The sequence below is a fragment of the Tremella mesenterica genome, assembly GCF_000271645.1.
Source record: "Tremella mesenterica DSM 1558 unplaced genomic scaffold TREMEscaffold_1, whole genome shotgun sequence".
NCBI classification, from domain to species: domain Eukaryota; kingdom Fungi; phylum Basidiomycota; class Tremellomycetes; order Tremellales; family Tremellaceae; genus Tremella; species Tremella mesenterica.
Window position 1 is genome coordinate 3,287,215 of NW_006711225.1, and position 19,786 is coordinate 3,307,000.

The 19,786-nt window shown below is 47.9% G+C and overlaps 8 protein-coding genes across 8 annotated transcripts; 7 read left to right on the plus strand and 1 right to left on the minus strand.

Moving 5' to 3' along the window:
- Positions 1-61: 61 nt before the first annotated feature.
- TREMEDRAFT_42026 (uncharacterized protein) lies at positions 62-3,138 on the plus strand. The gene is made up of 20 exons (XM_007000920.1): positions 62-386; positions 434-448; positions 492-576; positions 620-625; positions 668-736; positions 779-836; positions 884-930; positions 977-1,017; positions 1,061-1,177; positions 1,218-1,338; positions 1,379-1,478; positions 1,524-1,852; positions 1,900-1,976; positions 2,021-2,126; positions 2,168-2,467; positions 2,504-2,560; positions 2,607-2,687; positions 2,734-2,808; positions 2,857-2,992; positions 3,036-3,138. The coding sequence occupies exons 1-20, from the start codon at positions 184-186 to the stop codon at positions 3,068-3,070; spliced, it is 2,058 nt and encodes a 685-aa protein (XP_007000982.1). The 5' UTR covers positions 62-183; the 3' UTR covers positions 3,071-3,138.
- A 181-nt stretch (positions 3,139-3,319) lies between these two features.
- On the plus strand, positions 3,320-4,499 carry TREMEDRAFT_42030 (uncharacterized protein). Its single transcript, XM_007000921.1, has 7 exons — positions 3,320-3,357; positions 3,407-3,424; positions 3,671-3,909; positions 4,104-4,180; positions 4,225-4,278; positions 4,324-4,372; positions 4,420-4,499. The coding sequence occupies exons 1-6, from the start codon at positions 3,355-3,357 to the stop codon at positions 4,347-4,349; spliced, it is 417 nt and encodes a 138-aa protein (XP_007000983.1). The 5' UTR covers positions 3,320-3,354; the 3' UTR covers positions 4,350-4,372; positions 4,420-4,499.
- Positions 4,500-5,084: 585 nt separating this feature from the next.
- TREMEDRAFT_59021 (uncharacterized protein) lies at positions 5,085-6,592 on the plus strand (the record flags this gene model as incomplete). Its single annotated transcript, XM_007001419.1, has 2 exons — positions 5,085-5,276; positions 5,390-6,592. 2 exons carry the CDS (start codon positions 5,085-5,087, stop codon positions 6,590-6,592), a joined length of 1,395 nt encoding a protein of 464 aa, XP_007001481.1.
- A 1,418-nt stretch (positions 6,593-8,010) lies between these two features.
- TREMEDRAFT_59022 (uncharacterized protein) lies at positions 8,011-8,575 on the plus strand (the record flags this gene model as incomplete). The annotated part of the gene is made up of 2 exons (XM_007001420.1): positions 8,011-8,318; positions 8,479-8,575. 2 exons carry the CDS (start codon positions 8,011-8,013, stop codon positions 8,573-8,575), a joined length of 405 nt encoding a protein of 134 aa, XP_007001482.1.
- A 545-nt stretch (positions 8,576-9,120) lies between these two features.
- TREMEDRAFT_20784 (uncharacterized protein) lies at positions 9,121-12,562 on the plus strand (the record flags this gene model as incomplete). The annotated part of the gene is made up of 9 exons (XM_007000385.1): positions 9,121-9,544; positions 9,587-9,796; positions 9,875-9,954; positions 9,996-10,663; positions 10,708-10,853; positions 10,897-10,951; positions 10,995-11,409; positions 11,537-12,227; positions 12,351-12,562. Coding segments are annotated over 9 exons (2,901 nt in total), but the record flags the coding sequence as incomplete, so codon positions are not given.
- A 280-nt stretch (positions 12,563-12,842) lies between these two features.
- On the minus strand, positions 12,843-15,435 carry TREMEDRAFT_42032 (uncharacterized protein; the record flags this gene model as incomplete). The annotated part of the gene is made up of 7 exons (XM_007000922.1): positions 12,843-13,157; positions 13,278-13,451; positions 13,572-13,792; positions 13,864-14,117; positions 14,182-15,030; positions 15,079-15,176; positions 15,240-15,435. The coding sequence occupies 7 exons, from the start codon at positions 15,433-15,435 to the stop codon at positions 12,967-12,969; spliced, it is 1,983 nt and encodes a 660-aa protein (XP_007000984.1). The 3' UTR covers positions 12,843-12,966.
- A 244-nt stretch (positions 15,436-15,679) lies between these two features.
- On the plus strand, positions 15,680-16,434 carry TREMEDRAFT_67101 (uncharacterized protein; the record flags this gene model as incomplete). Its single annotated transcript, XM_007001857.1, has 4 exons — positions 15,680-15,751; positions 15,832-15,965; positions 16,098-16,159; positions 16,400-16,434. 4 exons carry the CDS (start codon positions 15,680-15,682, stop codon positions 16,432-16,434), a joined length of 303 nt encoding a protein of 100 aa, XP_007001919.1.
- A 728-nt stretch (positions 16,435-17,162) lies between these two features.
- On the plus strand, positions 17,163-19,197 carry TREMEDRAFT_59026 (uncharacterized protein; the record flags this gene model as incomplete). The annotated part of the gene is made up of 9 exons (XM_007001421.1): positions 17,163-17,214; positions 17,252-17,319; positions 17,366-17,409; positions 17,458-17,659; positions 17,704-18,035; positions 18,127-18,529; positions 18,626-18,758; positions 18,802-18,925; positions 19,101-19,197. 9 exons carry the CDS (start codon positions 17,163-17,165, stop codon positions 19,195-19,197), a joined length of 1,455 nt encoding a protein of 484 aa, XP_007001483.1.
- Between the last annotated feature and the right edge of the window lie 589 nt (positions 19,198-19,786).

Genomic DNA, 19,786 nt, shown 5'->3' on the forward strand with positions numbered 1-19,786 from the left:
TCTACTCTGACTTTCCACCTCACATTCCTTCCATCAACCCCCCTCGAGCCCCTCCCTCCTTGTTTGTCTCACTCAGGTCCTTCAAATCACAGAGGGTGATCTGTCAGAAACCTGAAAACTTGTGTTCGCTACTTACCCACGACCCATCCCGTCATTGTGGGCTCTGCCACGCCCGCACTGACCATGTCTACCTCTCTGGAACGTCGGGGTTCCGCCCAAAATCTCCCGCCACCACCCATGTCTCCCAGAAGTCACGGTCGGAATAAGTCTCTCGGTAACATAGGCATGGCTCTTGGAGTAGGGGTTTCCAGTGCTCCCATGACCCCTCACGGTAGCGGATCACCAGTGCTCGGGGCAGAGATAGAATGGGCGGACATCCAGGCAAGGTACGTCAAATTAATGGCTGGGAGGGAAATCTGCTAACGCTGGGTAGGACATTTTGCAGATGGTAGGTGTACTATGATCTCACCTTCAACAGGCTGATGTGAAAGGCTCAACACTAAGCTGGAGAGTCAAGGTTTAGCACCGATGACCGACTTGGTACGAGATTTCTCAAATGGGGTCAAGCTTATAGAGGTATGTCTCCATATCTGCGTGGATCGGTGGCTGACTCAACTAGCTTTTGGTGAGAGGATTATCAATTGAATTAACACTCCTGATGCCTAAGGAGATCATGTCAGAAACGAGCTTGGGCAGATACAATAAGAAACCCACCATGAGAGTGCAGAAAGCCGAGGTGAGCTCTGATTGTTGAAAGACGACTCGATCTGATTGGCAGAATGCATCGAAGGCATTGCAGTTCATTCGAGACCGTGGAGTGAAGTTGACCAATATCGGTATGTCTGATGGCTTCGACAGCATGGGTCTGATGACTCACGTGCAGGCCCAGAAGACATAGTCGACGGTAACCTCAAGCTGATTCTGGGCATGGTGAGACGGGTCTGTCAATTAGCCGGACTTCAAATTGACGTCACAGATATGGACTTTGATCCTTCGGTTCACCATTGCAGGTATCACGTGAGCTATGTCGACGTACCAAAATGTACTGCTCACGGGCTAGAGAGGAAGGCCTGTCTGCTCGAGATGGTCTGTTACTGTGGTGTCAACGCAAAACACAGCCTTATCCCGAAGTCAACGTCCAGGACTTCAAGAAGAGCTGGTCAGATGGTTTGGCTCTGTCAGTCTCATCATGCTCTGTGATGTCTGCTGACGAGCAGGTGTGCTCTGATACACCGCCATAGACCTGAGCTCCTCAACTGGGATCGCTTGGACAAGGATGATCGCAGGACCAATACGGAACTCGCTTTCAAAGTTGCGGAGCAATCACTGGGCATACCTGTAAGCTCTGAACGAATTCCCGGCTTCAGCTGATATAAAGCGATTGCTGGAGGTGAAAGACCTCTGCGATGTGGAAGTCCCTGACGAACGATCAGTGATGACTTACGTTGCCGAGTTCTTTCATAAATTCTCCTCCGAAGGTAAGTCCTGCTTTCTTGCCTGCATCAGCCTTGTTGACTGGCCAGATAAAGCTGAGACGGGAGCGAGACGAGTTGAGAAATTTGCAGAGCTCATGCAGGGTATCTGGACGAACAAGAATGACTTTGAGCGTCGGATGGCACTGCTCTTAGAATCCTTGCAGTCGACCGAAGAATCATGGAGGAGAGCTCAGCAGCCGAGCACATATCCCGAGGCAATTGCCCACCTCGCTGCTTTTGCCGATTACAAGAAAACCAGCAAACGGTCCTACGTCAAGGAAAGACAAGAATTGGCAGCACTCTATAGCAATATACAAACGAAATTACGAACGTACGCTCTCAAATCCTGGGAGCCACAACCAGGACTGTGTCTCGAAGTAAGTCGGTTGCAGTAGATTGATGCGACGGCATGACTGATACGTAGGATCTTGATAAGAACTGGGCAGTGTTTCTGGAGGCGGAGAAGCTACGAAGTCGGGCAATCAATGCCAGGATACGAGAGTGGGCATCATTCTGATACTTAGTTTTCAATAACTAACTGGCAGCATCAAAGAAGCCTTACGAAAGCAGTTCGCTCGGGCCGCGGAGAGTTTCATCGCTCGAATTCAGCGAATAGAGCAGGCCATAGGATTGCTGTCTGGTTTACTCCCTGTGAGCTGCTAGTATTGATCCTGAGAGGTTGCTGATGTCAGGATCAAAAGCAGATCCTCCAACATTTGTCCTCCGAGTTGCCGTCCCTTCAGGCTACACTCTCCTCTGATATCCTGACGATCAACCAAGCCTGCTTGGAAGCCAAAGTGGAAGAGAACGATCACACCGTCTACAGCTTTGAAGATCTCCTCTACGAGCTCGAGCTTGCCGAAGCGAGTATACGGAAAAAGCTGGCATTTGTGGACAATCAGATGGTCTCAGCCACACATACGAACATCACACCCGCCAAGCTTGAGGAATTTGAAGCCACTTTCAAACACTTTGACAAGGACGACACAAATGTGAGTTCATAGCATGAAGCTTGGTGTTGATTACAGACTTTGACTCTGTGGGAGATGCACTCTGCTTTGGCTAGCCTGGGTATTGTGTATGCAGTGAGTGGATGCAAGTTACCGTCAGAGGTAATGGCTGACCAAGTAGGACGAAGAAATTGAAGTTATATATGCGCAGCTTGAGACCGACTTTGGTGCCGTGACCTACCAAGCGTGGCTTGCATTATTGGTGAGTTAGCGTGAATTCAATAGACGTGCAGTGCTCATAAGGTCAGACGGACATCACACAAGATGATTCCTCCTCCGCGGATCAGTTGAGAGACGCTTTCCGAGGTATCGCCGGGGACAAGGTGGGCAAACGCGTGATGTTCCGAACCGAGAAGTTGACAGATTTTCAGCCGTATATAACAGATCTCGACTTCAAGCTTGCCTCTCTTCCGACAGAAACAATCAAATTCCTCTGTGAAACGATCCCCGAAACACAGCCTCCTGCTGATGGACCTGCGGACGCGTCTGCTAGTAAACGTTATGACTGTCAGTCCCTTTATCTCCTTTTGACACCAACACTGAATGTCAGTCTATACATACCTTGAGACGACCTTTGCACGATGATGATCCGACGATCTGGTTGGTTTAGATTAATGATATGATCAGGCCACGATGCATAATCCCAGTCCCCTAATTAAATAAATACTCGTACTGGTATATACTGTAACCCAATGTAGCTCTGATATATGAGAAGTGCCACACTGCGAGGGCCGCCAACTTCCGAGCTCACTACTGGGACGCACAGCCCAACCCAAGCAGATGCATGTGCTTACGTTCAACTCCACTCCCCTTCCTCGTCGTCGTCCCTAACTTGTCATCCTCTGCATTCCATCTCATAGCGCCTCGATATGGTGAGTTGGAGTCTTCCTGAGAAGTGATGAATTAGTACTAATGTGATAGTCTTCCGGTGTTCAGCCCGTGAGTGTCCATTGATTACATCTGAAGGAATGCTGACGTTGGTTCTATTCACTCTTTCCACTTTACGCTCTCCAACCCTCGTCACAATGTGTATCATCTCATCATCATTCATACTTTTGTTTTCCCACCCGTCTGTAATACTGCTACGAACTCGATGTTGAATGAAATCCGCCTCGAATTGCTTCACCCTTGTTTTGGCGCAAACTTCGGTCGTACGACATACCCCATAAACTGTCCTCGAGTTAGGCTCCCGAATCCCTCGAGGCATTCCAAGAACTCAAACAAGGGAAGAAATTGAAATACATCATCTACAAATTATCCCCTGACTATCGTTACATCGTCGTTGCGAAGAAATCGGAGAGCAAGAACTTTGACGAGTTCATCGCCGACTTGCCTGAGAAAGAATGTTTATGGGCTGTGTACGACGTTGAGTTCACTTTGGCGGGCGGAGAAGGTATCAGGAACAAGTTGACCTTCATCTCTTGGTATGTTACTTTTCTTCCTTTTGTCCTATGGCGGTGAGCCCACGTGGAAACGCGTCATCCACCACTTCATCCATCCATGGATATGCGACTTTACAAAGTGTATCGCTGTGTGAAAAGGGGGATGGGTGTGATCAACCTGATGGTATTTGCCAGATGATAGTTCATGTCATACAGAACTCGTACTGATCTCACAGGACCCCAGACGATGCGCCGATCAAAGCTAAAATGCTGGGTGCTTCATCCAAAGACGCCATTCGTCGTCGGCTAGACGGTAAGTATCCGATTGTCATGGTGAATGTCTCTGATTCTCTTCAGGTATCCAAATCGAAATCCAAGCTACCGACTACAGTGAAGTGACGTGGGAAGCCAGTCAGTACCCCTTTGTCATCATATCTCGACCGTCACTGACTTCAGTCCTCGAGAAAGCCAATCGACGATAAATGCAGATGCAGGTGCCAGTCATGTGAATTTATCCATGTAAACAAAGGATCATGTTGGCTGACGGACTAGACTCAATCCTACCACTGTTCCAGCTGGCTAGATACCTGAATATACCTTCATGACCCCTTTGTCGTCGAATGCTGCCGTGCAACACCGATGATACTCAATTATCCGTTCTTACTTCCCCTCGTTATTCAGCCAGGCTACCCTCCTTAGATCTCCTGACCCATACACCATTTTAATCGAGCTGTGCTGAACCCTGGAGCCCCTTCTTTAATCCTTCTTCCCTCCGGATCACCTACTGAGCTACCTCCCCCTGCACCTTGGGATCATTGCCGATCATCGGTTATATCATCTTCCTCTGTGTCTTGATGAATTAACGAGTTCTTCTCCTGTATATCCCATTCACTACAGTCCCCGATCTATGGTCTAGGGTGTCAGCGTGACAAAGGATGCTGGGGATCACCATGAAAGGGACTTTGGGATATACTTCCCTCGTACTCACCCACTATGTTCGGCCTGTTTCTGAGTATGAAAGCGCAACGTGTGAGAGAGTAGAAAAGACTCACGATTTTCTTTCTCACGACCTCTTTTAGTCTGTTCTTTGTCGTCCTATTTCCTCTCTTGGTAGTCACTTCATCCATCTGATATTTGTTGAGCCTTTTCTCATCCATTACTGATCGTATCATTCAGCCACGTCAAGTAATTATATGAACAAACTCCGACCAGTCGATATGTACTCCGCCGTGGGAGGTGCGGCGGTGCCCAGACGTATGGCTGTACCGATGCGTCATCAACATCCTCACCGACCACCGCAATCTCTGTCATTGCCGCCTCTTCCACAAGACATGGATACGGGAGAACTGTGTCGCGAGCACATCGAAGTTGTAGAATCTGATCCTCAAGCCTTACGTCGAGCACTTGATGTGGGTCGTCGTCGCTCTTTTTCTCATTCTTCCTCCCATCCTCTCATTTCGTCTCTTCCTGTTAACTCCGTAAAGCTGTGTTTTTCAGTTATACGCTGATGCTGACCGGATAGATTCGAGCTGCCGCCTTAACACAGATTGATCCCGAGGTCGTTCGTTCCGCTCTATATGCCCTACTCTCACTTCCCACGCATACCTTCTCCCATCAAGCCATGTGCTCTGTTCACTCTGCCGTTCACCTTCCACCCCCACCGTCCAAACCTTTAGACTCTCATGGCAACCCATGGTCTCTCTCAATCCTCTTATGGATTCACATCATCCTCATTCTCTATCAACCCGTCTCGACCAACCCGGTCCCCCTTGCCATCTCATCCTCCGGCTCTTCGCCTAAACGTCGAAAGCTCGTCAACGATACCACCGATCAGAGGGCATTTGGAGCGTTGACAGCCACTTCGTTAGCCCCCCGAGTCCTCATCCTCATCCCACACGCTGAAGAAGGTGTGCTCAGGGCTTTATGGTTGGCTCTGGTCTGGCTGGAAATGGGATACAAGGGTAGCAAGCGCGGTGTAGCTGTTGGTTTTCTACTAGAGAGAATAGGGGAAGAATGGAAAGCTCGTGAAGTGAGGGAAAGGGAAAACCGTACTTCGTCTCATTCTCAAAACGCCTACCGAATCGTTCCTTCCTCAGGCTGGCAAGATGAACGTTCCACCCTTACTTCTCCTCCGATACAATCACCATTGACGAAGAGCGAAACAATCAACAGTGAACATTCATCATCACCACAGGTCGTCGAGGAGAAGGATTCTTGGCGAGAGAGAATGAAAGCGGTTGAATCTGTCCGTCTTACGGGTCGTCTGACGATGAGCAAAGTGTGGCAATATCTCAACTCAATTCCTACACCAGCCGTCAAATCGCCTTCGACTCTTTCCTCCCCACCCAGTGTCCGATCCGATCAAAATCATCCCAACGTTTCATCACCTTTCCGATCTGGTACACCCTCATCCAGTATTCCTTCCCACAGTCATCCACCTCACACCGCCCGCGCTGCGACATCCTCTCCACCTTTTCGCTTCATATTTTGGCAAGAACCAAGACCAGGACGAGATCAGGGACCACAATTACGACCTCTGGTTCGAAGTCGGACGGACATTTTCGAAGGGGCGATCACACTACCTCCATTGAATGTGGCGATCAGTCGAAGTCCTAGTGCGGAACCGTTCCCACGATTGTCCATGTTGGGTAAACGGAATTGGCATTATGCTTCTCTTTCACCTGATCCGGAGGATTGTCAAGAGATTCAATCGATGACATTGTGAATGCGCATATCTTATTTTACTCGTATGTTGTAGTTGTGATGATGAACGGTCATAATTTGAGCATTGCCCAGGCCTGATTGTTTAGCTATTCTGCTATTCTCATGGTTATCTTAAACCTTTCTCACACGGTGTGATCCTCAGACAACACAGCTTACCAAGTATAAAACCCCTTCAAACTTGCGGCGCGGCGGCGTTTGATGGTCTTCTCGCTTTGCACAGGATAAGCCTTCTCGTGGTGCGTATCCCCCCGGAGATTCTCTCCGCAAGTAGCATGTATGCATGCATGTCGCAGCACGCAGCATGCCCCCACGTCGTTTATCGTCTATATCCCACGCATGGCCACGCATATCCCGTCGGTCGTAGCTATCAATCTCGAGGCGGTCGAATCGAACGCAGGCGGTGTTGGTCTCCATGCTTTGTCAGCTCTTATCCTTTGTCCACCAACCCCCCTTGTTGTGTTGTAGGTGATAGAAGGTGAATGCATGCTTTGTTCTCTTCCTCCCACTCTGTTCCATTTCCCCCGAACACGCTGGCGTGTTCTATCGAGAACCGACCAACTGAGCTAGAACCACGTATCCATCAACCTATCGAAGCTACCAGTGTGATCTGAGCTTATCCACCGTCAATCGCGTGACCGAGAATATCGTTTGTAATCCTGTGTCTGGAGTTGTAAGGGATTGGAAGATTCAAGGATCAGATTGAGAGACCCGAACCGGGATAAATAGGGGTACTAGGGTTACTGGAGGGTTTCAACTTGACCCTCAAAAACCAAAGCTTACCAACGGACCAACGGACCAACGGCCTACGGGAAGGAGGCAAGGAGTACTTAAGGGATTTAAAGGACACGCAAGCGGACGTAATCGACTCGTGGCCGTTCAAGACTTTTGCTTATCTTTCCTTCAACACTTCACTCTCACTTCTCTTATTCGCTTCTATACTATCATCGCTTCACATATAGAATCAATATCGTTCATCTTTCTATTCAATCATCGATAGATCTTTAGAGAGAATCTTCATCGCTCATACACACGCACATATATATACATCGTCCTCTTTACTCACACCTTCCGTCACTTCGTCACTTGCCACCCAACTTATCATCGATCACTCCTCCCCTTTCGAGCATCTTTCTTCGTTGCCATAATGTAAGTTCGAATTCTTACCATGTTTAGATACATTCAAGACATACATAATATCATTTATGCTTGCTTGTCACACTTCCCTTTCCGTATACTGTTCTCATCTATTGAGCTCGGATAGTCACAGTGTGGGATTCATATCTAAAGGCTTATAAGATGAATCAGAGCTGACATTATCTTCCTCCCATCCTCTTCAACACCATCATCCTTGCAAACACTCTCATACTCAACCTAATAACCACCTTTTATCCTTCATACTTCGCATCATCTCCCTACACCATGTCCAAACAATCTGATTGTTGGTCGACTGAACAACTTCTCAACGCTTTGACACAAACCGATAAAACCAAACGTCCTACCAACAGGCCCGCCAAGAAACGTTGTCAATTCAAAGTCGTCTACAACATCCCCGTCGTCGGTAATCCACCAGCAGGAGGCCAAGGTCCGGAAGTGAATCCGAATATCAAACCTCAAATGACTGCGAACCCCACTCAATGTCCTAGTGCCGCTGTGAGAATAGCGGGTGAATGTCCACATTGTTTACGGGTTTTCTGCAGTGCGCATCGAACTCCAGAAGCACATAAGTGGTGAGTCATCATTTCTAATCATCCATTCTGAAAGATTCTTGTCTTATCCACCCCCCACCCTATCTTCATACGTTTCTCACCCCGCTTTCGGTAATTTTAGTGCTTCACCCAATTACTTGGCAGTTCATACTAGGGGTGTATCGAGAACTGACAATCACAGCACGGAAATGCAAGCATGCAGAGAACAAGCCTTCGAAGCCAACAAGGAGAGGTTACGGAATGAGAGTGTGGTGGCTGCCAAGATTGCGCAAGCATAAGGAGACAGGAGACGGACAATGTACTACCTAGCATAAATTCTCAGCTCGATTCGTTGTAATGTCACTAATAGAAATCACTGCAAGCGTCCATGTCGCCTGGTTCAGATGACAGCTGCATTTTCATGTCGCACATCGCAGGCCGCATAGAGATACTTGTGCTGATAGCGGCTCCCATGCTCTCCTTGCGAATTGACTTAAGCAGTCGTCTTGCTTCATCGCCACATGCCAACCCGGACGACGTACCGACGTCATGCCTCCTTGACCGTTGACCCACACGTTTCATCTGTTGTCACTCCATCCTTCCTGTCATTCACCATCTTCAAAGGGGTCCAGGGCTTCTATACATCTTCACTCTCATTAACATGTCCAATATCGATCCAAAAAGCCTGCCTTATCAACCTCGCCGTCGAAAGTCAACCAGACCGGATCGACCTCTACCACCCCCTCCTGATGAAGATGCAGCCGCCATCAACGCCGTAGACTTGTCTCAAGGCTTCACTTCTCCTCCTTCTCCACCACCACCAGTACCTACTCGTGATCTTCCCCCTCCTCCATCTTCTATAGGCGCACAGTCTTCTGCCTCACATCTACTCCCCTATCATTCCTCTCTCCCCGTGACTGACCAGTTCCTTCCGCCACTCACTCTCACTCCTCTCCGCGCACACTATCTCAAGAAAACCCTGGTCAATCTGCAAATAAATCATGAGCTGGATCTTCTCACGGATCCCGTGCTGGGTGCTAATGCTTTGGGACTACTGGGAGATCCATTCGTCTTACCCGAAGCTGTCAAACAGATGGCCAAGGCGAGATTACCTAGTGCAGCGGATTCTGATAGTGTGGGAGATTTACCTCTCATGCGATTCCTCTTTCATCAATTCCTCCTTCCCTTTCCGTTCCTTGCCACTGCTCCTCCCACATTTTGGTCGGCAAAAGTACAACCGTTTCTATCCTCATTCCTGGCTTCCACGGGTGTTAGCACAAGAAGTCAATTGTCGCCTGCGGAAAAAGAAGCGGCCGAGAGTATGATGACCAAAGAGGAAAAGAAGGAGGAAGCGGACAAGGTGAAACTATGGGCAAAAGTGGAGAAACATCTCGCTTTAATGATTGGAGTTGGTATCAAACTTGTTGGAGGAGAAGAGGTGGTGAGGATCGGTCAAGCGGAATTGAGAAGATTAGAAGCTCAACAACAAGCCAGGAGAAGGAGATGGATAGAAAGACAACGTGCTGATATGGAAAAGATGGATGGGTACGTCACGGGAGATCCATCTTTGGGTGGTGCACCTCCACCACCGGGGGGAGTGGATGTTGGTTTTGATGTCAATGTGATTGGCGTAAGAATGGTCACGGAGAAGGGTAGAGTACGAAATCGTCATCACGAAGTGAGTACTTCCCCTCGTACGTATTCATTGCTGACGAGAAGGAATTCCTTATACGCACGCGCCGAAATGGTTTTCAAGATGTGTTTGTCTCGAGAAGATATGGTGACTTCAAACGTCTAGCCGACGAGCTCCGCATAGCTTTTCCAGATTATCAACTACCTCCTCCACCGCCGAAAGATAAGACAGTCACTGTCACTTCTCCCACTGCCAGCCCATCGTATAACCCACTTCGATCCTGGTACACTTCTTCACCTAATCCTGCCAATCCTCCCTCTGGTCGTGCATCTCCTACTATCGCCGATACAGCTTCGGTCAATTCAACTGCCTCGCCCACTCCTCTATCCAGGGAGAAGAATCGGTTAACTCTTCGAGCATATCTGCAAGGTATCATCAGTCTTCCGCTGATCATCGACTCGCCTATTCTGCGATCCTTCCTTCTGTCAGGTCCTACCACCCTCACTCCGAGTGAAGCTCTCGATTCTCAAAGGAGATTGGAGGCAGATGCAGTGCGCGAAGAGGGACGGAGAAGATTCCGTTTGGAGGCAGAGAAACGTATCGAAGCCCTGAGAGAAGGTTTGGCGCTGTTTAAAGGCGACGTTTTAGCAAAAGAGGGAGGTTTGAAAAAAGTTTTCGATATTGTCAGAAGGGTGGAAAAGGTGGAAGATCTGCCCAAAGCTGAGGCAAGCGTGTTAGAATGGGGTCGGATCTCGTGAGTTTCATTTATCCGTCTTGGGAGACGTTACTGAGAGAAAGTCTGGCAGCTACCATATTCAACATCTTTGTGGCATCTGATACTGCATCAGACACACTGGCGTCGTTGAAAAGGCTACATGGACTGATGCCTTATTTTGTCCTAAAGGGTATCTTGAGAATATCAAATCCCATGGCTATGATTCGAGGTGGGTAAATCCGTTTGGATCATCAGTAGATACTGATGGCCAGGCATCCTCGATCTCTTTCTTGCTCGGCCATTTGGTGGTCAATCGCTACTTCAAAAGTGAGCCACCTCTTGTTCAAAAGCATCAGCTAATGTGTCGCAGAATGTTCTCACAATCGCTCACAGAGGACATTCGTCTGATAGCTGAAGACATTCAAACCGTAATGGACAAGGTCGACGACCCTGTTTTGTGTCAAAAGATACAGCAGTACACTGATGCACCTTACGACATTCAGGAGCTCTTCCGAAAAGATGCCGCCATGGAAGGTGTCGATTTGCTCGTTGTCATCCTTCGCTCACCTGATATGCCCACGTTATCCAGACCACAACTTCAAAGAGCATATCGAGCGTCTAGGGCTTGGAAGTCGTACAAGCTGGCTCAGGCGGAATTGGATGATTCAGACGATGATTTGGGACCGGAAGATGAGGACGCATGGTTGTTCGAGGATCTGATGACACTGTTGAGATTATGTATGCGTAAGAGGGAGAAAGAGCAATTGTTGGCGTTGATATTCGAGGTGAGGCTGTGCTCTTGCTCTTCGTCCTCTTCCTCGTCCTCATTTCCTTCGCAGGTCTCCCGCCGCCCAAGAATTCTCAAGTGTAATCAGACAGAGAGCAGATTAAGGATACATTGCTGACAGATAGGGAACCACTGCGGAACTGCTCAAAGACATCATTACTATCTTCTACACACCCCTGGCACAAGTTTATAAAGCGGCCTCCATCGCTGATTCTCTGAGCGATCTTCAGAGTTTCTTGAATGATATGATCCGTACCGTCGAACAAGTGGAAGAATTATCTCAAGAAGACCCTCAACGAACGGTTCAAACCTTTATCGACCTCGTACAACGACACGAACAATCATTCTACACCTTTGTACACAATGTGCATTCAAAAGGACAAGGCTTGTTCGATTCCTTAATGTCATGGATCGAGCTGTTCCTCAATTACGCTCGCGATGGTCTTCCTCAACCGATCGATTTGGAAATCATCTTACCTCATGGGGGGGATACACGAAGGGTAATTATGGATGAAGTTGACGCCGTCGCTCAGTATCATTACAAACTTAAAATTGCTCATGAAGAAAAAGTTCGAAGACGATTCCAACGAAGTGAAGGTCAAACGGATGAAGAAGCAGCTTTGATTGATAGTGTCATGGTCAGCCTCAATATCAGTGAGACAGCAGTAGGAGATGCAGGGGAGATAGCGGATGAAGAAGAAAGTGATGATAGTGATTTAGATCAAGGGGATGATACTCAAAGTGAAACAAGTTCTTTATCTCATAAATTTGAACAAGTTAAACTTTCAAATCCTCCTCCTCCGATCAACCAAATTCGTGGAAACCTTTCACCAGCAATACACGATCCACTTTTGTCGCCTTTCAAAGAAAAAGAGAGACAACGTAGAGGATCAGGAGGTTCGGGAAGATCAAGTTTGGAGAAAATACGTAGTTCATTAGATATCAGAAGGAAGATTACGCAGGAAGGAAAGGAATTACCTCCTACTCCTTCAACGGCAAGAGGGCATGGTCATGGTCATAGTCCTGTACAACCCACTGGACAAACGCAACGGAAGAAGGGGAGAAAAAGGAGGACTCCAGTTGAGACTTTGCAACCTCCTGAGACCAAAGCGGTGGAAGAATTGCGACCTTTATTTGTGGAAGTGGTACGTTCCCTTCATATTCTTCTTTCACTCTGACCTCTCTCCTCATCCTATATTTTGACTCATCATCGTATCAACCTCCCTTCTGGCTCTTTGCCCTTTCCCCTCTTCACCTGTGCCCTACTCATGCCATTGAAACAGTGACTGATGATACAGTTACGACCTCTTCTACGAGTACAGCCCATGAGACCATGATGTATGAGGAAAAGAATAGTGATCAATGTAAGATGTTTCAGATGTCATACACATGCCAGATTGAATTGCAGTTTGTCTTTCTTGATCGTACGGTACAAGCAAATATATTTACATATGCTAGAATTGATCTATCTATTCACTCGTCTCACCAAGAATAGACGAAAACTTCGTTATAATCATTTTCTCCTTCATCCAGCTAAACAATCGATTGCTCCTATTCATTTGACACCGATCGCTTCGGCCAAAGTGGAAGGTACACCATTGGTCACTGTATTAATGACCTCTGTACCATTTGAAGCTTTGCGAATAGGGAATCTGATACCGCGTTCCATCAACAATTTCCCGTAAAAGGTTTTCAAGTCGTTTTCTGTCTTTCTGTTGGCCTCTGATACTATGCCGTATAGATCCTCTGTTATCTCAGCTGGATCTCCAACACTATACAAACCCAACTGATCATAGAATCATGAGTGGCTGAATCATCCTGAAGGGAGAAGAAAGTGAATATAGGGAAAGGAGAGAAACAACCCACCCATCCAATGTTCAGATTTGCTGGCTGTTGTCATACCTGGTTTAAGCCCTAAGAGAGCTTTGACAGAATTACCATGTGCTATCCTGCCTTTCTTCAAGTCGGGTGAATCAGGATCAAGGAAGAAAGTTTGGGTTTTAGCATCGAGAAGATCAGAGTAAAGTCTACCGGCAATATCTGTTATGTCAACAATCTGTCCGAGAGACAGCGTGAAAATTCTCATCAGATTTGGGCGAGGCATGATTGACTTTTTGGATGGTGTAATGGACGTGTATGATTCAAGATGAAAACACTCACCTATGACATCGCACGTCACCTCGAATCCCGGATCATTGAGCTGTCGATATTCGTACCCTTTCGGAGGCTTATCCGTTAGGAGCTGGCTGGACTGTTGAGGTTGTGATGGGGTGGTGGACTTTTCACTACTAGCGTCGGCTACTTCGAACAAGTCGCCATAACATAAGCAAAGGAATGAGGTTTCTTTATCTGTACTTGGGGTGATTTCAACCGTGATAACGCTACCAGTTAGCTCGTTTCACCCCAAAACCATATCGTCATCTTGTCACAAATGAAAAAAACTGAAACTGACCGAACTTTTAGCAACACTGCTCGATCTTCTGACCCAGGAGAAGGAGCTTTCAATGGGCCCACTGGCAATTCCGATCGATTTTTCTTCAATCGTACCATATCATCACACCATATCCTCTCACCACCCCACCATAACCCCTGATACAATGTCTTTTCTTGAGACATGATCTTCCTCGCATCCTCAGGGTTGACCTCTGCACCGAAAATGACATCGGCTTCTATACGGTCGGTCTGTGTCCAGGAATTGGTGATGGCCTTACTTATCAGCGTTACGACTCCTCGCACAGATCCACGGTCAATGATATGCGAATCGACTCACATGTGCAGTTTTCAAAGCCACACCAATCCGAAAAACTTGCAGTTCCCACTCCTGTGGCAATTCAAGAAATCTCCACCTTTTACCCCATTTCGCCCTCCATCTTTCTTCCAATGACAAATCATGTGATGTCTTTCCGTCCGCTTTTGTCTCTTTCTCCACTGATTCTTTGATGATCCTAGTACCTTCTTCGCCCAACGCGAGCCATCCCTCTGCTCCACCCAACAACTCATTCCCTAATTGCCACGGTAGAAGATCTTTTGAGATTTTGACCACTTCGTCTGCTTGTGCGAATAATCCAAGGGGACGGAGATGATGTTCGATGATATGTTTTACAACTGTCTTAACTTGTACTCCCGGTGGAGGGGGACCCATAGCTGATGTCCAAGCCACATCTGTTGCTCCCTCAGTGATCGTCTTCGTAGCCGTCCTGATGTCGGCGATCAGAGCTGGCCAATGGGTCAGAGACGGTAACCCTTTTTTGGGATGATCGATAGGTGGTGTAATGGTAGATATACGCATCCATACCAGTTCGCCTTTTCTGAACCTTCTACCAGTTTGAAGATCTGTGGTTCTTTCCAACGGAACCACTGCCGTCTGATCCATATCTTCTGAGCCATCGTCTTCCTTTGCACGTTTCCTAGATCCAGAACCATCGGCCCCTGAAACCCGTTTCATGGCAGGAGATCCACCTGCATTTTTCTGTCTCTTAGCCTGGGCGATAGTTGAAGTCGAATTGTATCTGCATTCACATCTGGTGTGGTCGGAAAGAGGTCGCGAGGTGTCAAAAAGCCATTGAGCATGTTCAAAGAATTCCGCCGGTGATCGGAATTTGGTGACATGTGTAGAGCCCTGATGTTCAGTCGTCAATTATTTGACAAGTTGAGCAGACAGACTCACGTAGAGATAAACGTCTGTACGTATCGAACCTTCGCTCTGAGGTTTGTTATGACTGTATAAGGCGTAACCTTCAGGTAATGAGATTCGATGAGTCGTTCCTTCTGATCAGCTACTACCATGTTGAAGAGCAGTTGAAGAGCAGTATTCAACACGAAGCGCACCGTTACCAGGTATGCCAAGATGTTCCGCTAACATTTGCCCCACCTTCTCCTCGTACAGAGTATATTTGGTGTCGCCTGGAGTACATCGCTCGAACCACCCGGCGATGCCACTGAGCTCGCGGGCTGGCCAACGAGAGGGATCACCATCTGACCTAGGCCACTTGAGCTTCTCGTGTGTGGAGATGAGAGTCGGCATGGCGTATGAGGAGGGGGTGATTGTGGGACCAGAGAGTCGCAAGCAGCAGTATGGTTGTTAGGTTAATATATCTCGAGAGACCAAGGCTCAAAAAGTCGCGACGGTCGTCACGGTGAAAGTGCCACACTCGCTGCAATTACGGGGTTAACGGTCGCCGCAAGCATTCCGCTTCTTCCCGTTTGTAACAACCTTAGACTCAAGTGTCCATCTTCCTCTGCCAACTGTCGCAAGGAGAGTAGACATCATGTTACCAAGTGCTGCTCGTCGATCGCTAGCTGGTCTCATTCCTCCCAAAATCGCTACTCCTTCCGCGGTGGTGAGTGCTTTTGTTCACGCGTGGCTTGAAGATACCACTTGTTCTCATGGCTTGTATCAGGAGTGAAGGCTTACGATCAGTCGTCTGGTTCCACCTCAGCTCGTACGGCCGCAGTCATCGATTTCTACTCCAAGCTCCCCAAAGGTCCTAGGCCCGATTCTGAGCGACCGGGTGGCTTGAGAGGCAGGTACTTTGAGGGGAAGAATGCGAGCGGGTGAGTAATTCACACCTTGCTTGCCAAAACATCGCTACATGACTTGTCTATCCGAAGCCTTGTTCTGCCTTTTCATGCGAGAGAGACAGAGAGTGAGAGTGATGGGGAAAACAGTCAAATCTTATACGATAGTGCACCCATCTTAGCGACCATCTTCATCCTCTTCGGCATCGGATACACCATTGATTACAACAGTGAGTGATGTTATATCCATCCCCTTGCAATCACCCCGCCTTTTCTACGCTGGAGCTGGCATGAATCCCTCTAGCCTGCCCTACAGCTTCTACTATCGGGTTCGGAGACTGAACCTGACCCTTACTTCTCTGGTCGTGTAGCCGACTTCCCATCTCCATCTTCGACCCTTTCATCGTCTGTACTCGGGAATGTAATTTGACACTACAACTTGTCATAGAGTGGGCTTCGCTAACCGCTAGTGCACCTAAAGTACCACAAGAACGGACATCACTAGGTGGTTCGAGCATATAGATCGTTTGGATGCATTGAAGTGGCATTTGCATTCCGGGTTCCTGCTTCCACCTTTGAGTGATCTGGGACTCTGATATCTTTAACCATCATGAGCGTAGCGAAGGTCTGCTAGCTTTCCTGGTGGTGTCCGTCATCGACCTTTTGGATAATCTCGACGACGGAGGGGGTGAGTTGATGGATTCCTGCCTCCTGACGATGCCATGGCTGTCGGACAAAACGCCGACCCTGAACCGCGTTTGTAGCATTGACAACCGGACAACTGTCGCACTTTTGAATTCTGCGTTTATTCTGTTCCCCTCGACAATTTACAAAGCATTTGCCCAGGAGCTCCTCTGCGATCTGGGACCTACGAGCTGTTCACTCGGAACCATGCGGAAGGCAGGAGGCTCGATGCCGACGGTGGAACTGATGATCAAATGACTCCCTTTGATACACGGTCTTCTCCTGCTGAAACAAGCTCACAACAAAAAAAAAAAAGGCAAGCGATCAGTGCGCACTATGCTCCGTGTAGTGTCTTTGCTCTAACCACTTTTGCAATAATAATAATAATAATGACACGACTGGTTCTCTTTTCCTCAATCATCTCTTCTGTCGTTCTCACCATCTAACCAGTCGGACACTCCGCAAGATCCGAATTAGACAGTCGTCTATCTCACCACCTCAACGCGTCCCTCTCCCTCTCCCTCCTCTCGGGGGCCCTACTGATCTATCATGTCATCAAAACTACCCGTACCGGATAAGCCTTTGGTCATTCTCATACTGGGTGAGCTACCGATGTCTTCTATTTGATTGACCAGTAGGCGGTACCACTACAGTATCTCGGCCCCTCATCCATTATCTGGTTGGCGGAGACAAGAAGTTGGCTTCGGTATGTCACCTCTTTCCCTGTTTCTGTAGACACTGATGCTCCGCAGTATATCAGACTAGTTGACCGGTTCTCTTTCAAACCCCCAACAACGTATGTTTCATTTCTCCCTTACCCGGAAGTACACAAATGATGATGTAGATACCTAGACAAACCTTTCCTAACTCTCCTGGACGCTCCATCATCTCCTATAGAATACAAACAGATCAATCTGTCCAATACATCTCGTCATACGGAGCTCTTTACTCCTCCATCAGAATGGGCCGGTGTGTCTATCAAAAAAGAAAACTTTGACGTGGTATTTGACCTCACGGGCGAGCCAGCGTTTGACAAATCAGAATTGGTCAGTCTTCCTCGACGCAGAAAGGACGGTTTACTGATTGGTAGATCCAAATATCCAACACGTATCAAATAGCATTATCATTAGCGACTTCAGCTTCTCAACTTGATCCAAAGCTCAGACCGGGAGCTTATGTCCGACTTACATTCCCATTCTACGAAATGAAATCTTTGCCTTCATCTTCCGCCGGTCATGCGGAGACGGCGAATCTCAAACCTGATGGTGATAGAGGGAGATGGTGGCATGAAACTGTAAGAGGTATTGGAAGATTGAGTAACCTGAACTTTGGAGTGATACGTAGTGGAGCTATGTATGGTCGAGGAACGTGGGAAGGGGAAGTGACTGCGAGGTTGGTAATAGGGCATGTGTACAAGTCCTTGTGAGTTTCCCCTCCCTTACTTCTTCACAAAAAGTTGACCTCGCCCAACTGGCCAGACCCGTCTTCCTCTGAGATAAGACTGACAGAGTAGGAATGAGGAGATGAAATTCCTGCATAATCCCGATCTTCGATACAACACCATTAACACCATCGACATTTCCCAAGCCCTCTACCTCCTTGCATTGTATCTGCTCAACACTCCACGAGAGACGGTCACATTTCAATGCGGCGTCGAAATACCTTTCTCTTTCCCGGAATCATCTTCAGGGTTTTCCCTCATGCCATCATCCAAACGAGACAGTATGTCGGAAATGTGGAAAACAGTGTCCACCGTCGTGCCGGAAAAAGCGACGGTGGTGGTACCTCTTTTCAACGTGGTCGATGACGACGACGCGACGCAAGAAAAGCTAGCAAAGGTTGTGGCTCAAGTGTGGGGAATCAAGTATGGGTTTCTGGGGAGTACAGTTGCTTCTTTGGTACAACAATTTGCCAAGGTGTGTGGAGGACTTTTATATCCTCCTTTCATTTCGCCTAATGCTTGTTTGAACACGCTGTCCCATAGTGGAATATAGCGGCAAACTGACCGTCAGACGGACTTTTTCGAAATGGTCGAAGATGTCAACGAGCTGCATGTCGAGGCATGGGCAAAAATGCTAGCAGCCACAGAACCTCCCATAACACTGACACCGATCACACCTTTTCTGGACGAACATGCATTCAGGAGTAAGTCACCACTTCTCGTGTATCATTTACTGATGTGACGCAGAGCTTGCCATCTGTCTGGACAGTTCGAAAGCCCGTAGAATTCTTGGTTTCAAGCCAATCAAACCGAGAATAGAAGTGGAAGAGCTGAAAGTGATCGTGAAAGATTTCCAGGATGACGGGCTTTGGTGAGTACATCAACGTCAATTCCCGTCTATCGGCTATAGCTAATTTGTGGCAGGCCCAAAACCCCTTGATGACGTCGACACTTTCATGCCATGACCAGTGAATTTGTTACACTTGCCCAATCATACCATAATGATCTGTATAGAAGAACATGCATTGTGCATTGTGAACTGCCAGCATGAGCGACCATTGTTTGGCGGGACCACTTGCTCATCTATCTGACGCCAATGCGCGTAATGCGGCATGCGACCGGGCTGAAAGGGGAACAAACTGAGAGAAGTGAGTGGAGCGCGAACGAGATGCCACTGGAGGGAGTGATCGACTTAAGATTATCCTATTCATTCCATACCTCTAATTCTTCCTTACCCACGGGACAAAGCCAACTTCTGAAGACCAGCCACCATTTCCATCTACAATAATAGCTACTGTACGAATAAGGCCTTGATCGAAAGATGGAGCGGTTCAAACAAAACCACTCTTCGGACATGGGTTGAAAAGGTTGACGTCATCCGGCGAGGCACTCCGGGTTTGACGTCATGATGCAATCTTCCCTTCGGCTCCTCCCCCCACATCCTTGGCCCTTGGCTTGCTCCCAACATGACGATGGGTATAAGAGTAAGTCAGGAGCCTCCTTTTCCACCTTCTCAACACACTCATCTATCTGGACATCTCAAATTCGTACAGATACATTCGGCCAACTATCATAAGTAAACCCCGGTTCACCCCTACATCCACCCAGCTATATCAAAATGCCCGGTCTTCTTAACAGTGAGTGGCAATTTTCCTCCTTTCCCAGTCCATCATTCGTTTATTGGGTGTACGTTCTAAGTCACTGTTCGTCTCTCACATGGATCTAGACGCAT

Excerpts from the sequence above, each read along its gene's own strand:
- TREMEDRAFT_42026 (XM_007000920.1), top strand. The coding sequence starts at position 184 with ATGTCTACCTCTCTGGAACGTCGGGGTTCCGCCCAAAATCTCCCGCCA. Across the intron at positions 931-976 it reads TCAAGCTGATTCTGGGCATG|ATATGGACTTTGATCCTTCG; the intron begins GTGAGACGGGTC and ends TTGACGTCACAG. Across the intron at positions 2,688-2,733 it reads AAGCGTGGCTTGCATTATTG|ACGGACATCACACAAGATGA; the intron begins GTGAGTTAGCGT and ends TCATAAGGTCAG.
- TREMEDRAFT_42030 (XM_007000921.1), top strand. Across the intron at positions 3,910-4,103 it reads AAGTTGACCTTCATCTCTTG|GACCCCAGACGATGCGCCGA; the intron begins GTATGTTACTTT and ends CTGATCTCACAG. Across the intron at positions 4,181-4,224 it reads CATTCGTCGTCGGCTAGACG|GTATCCAAATCGAAATCCAA; the intron begins GTAAGTATCCGA and ends GATTCTCTTCAG.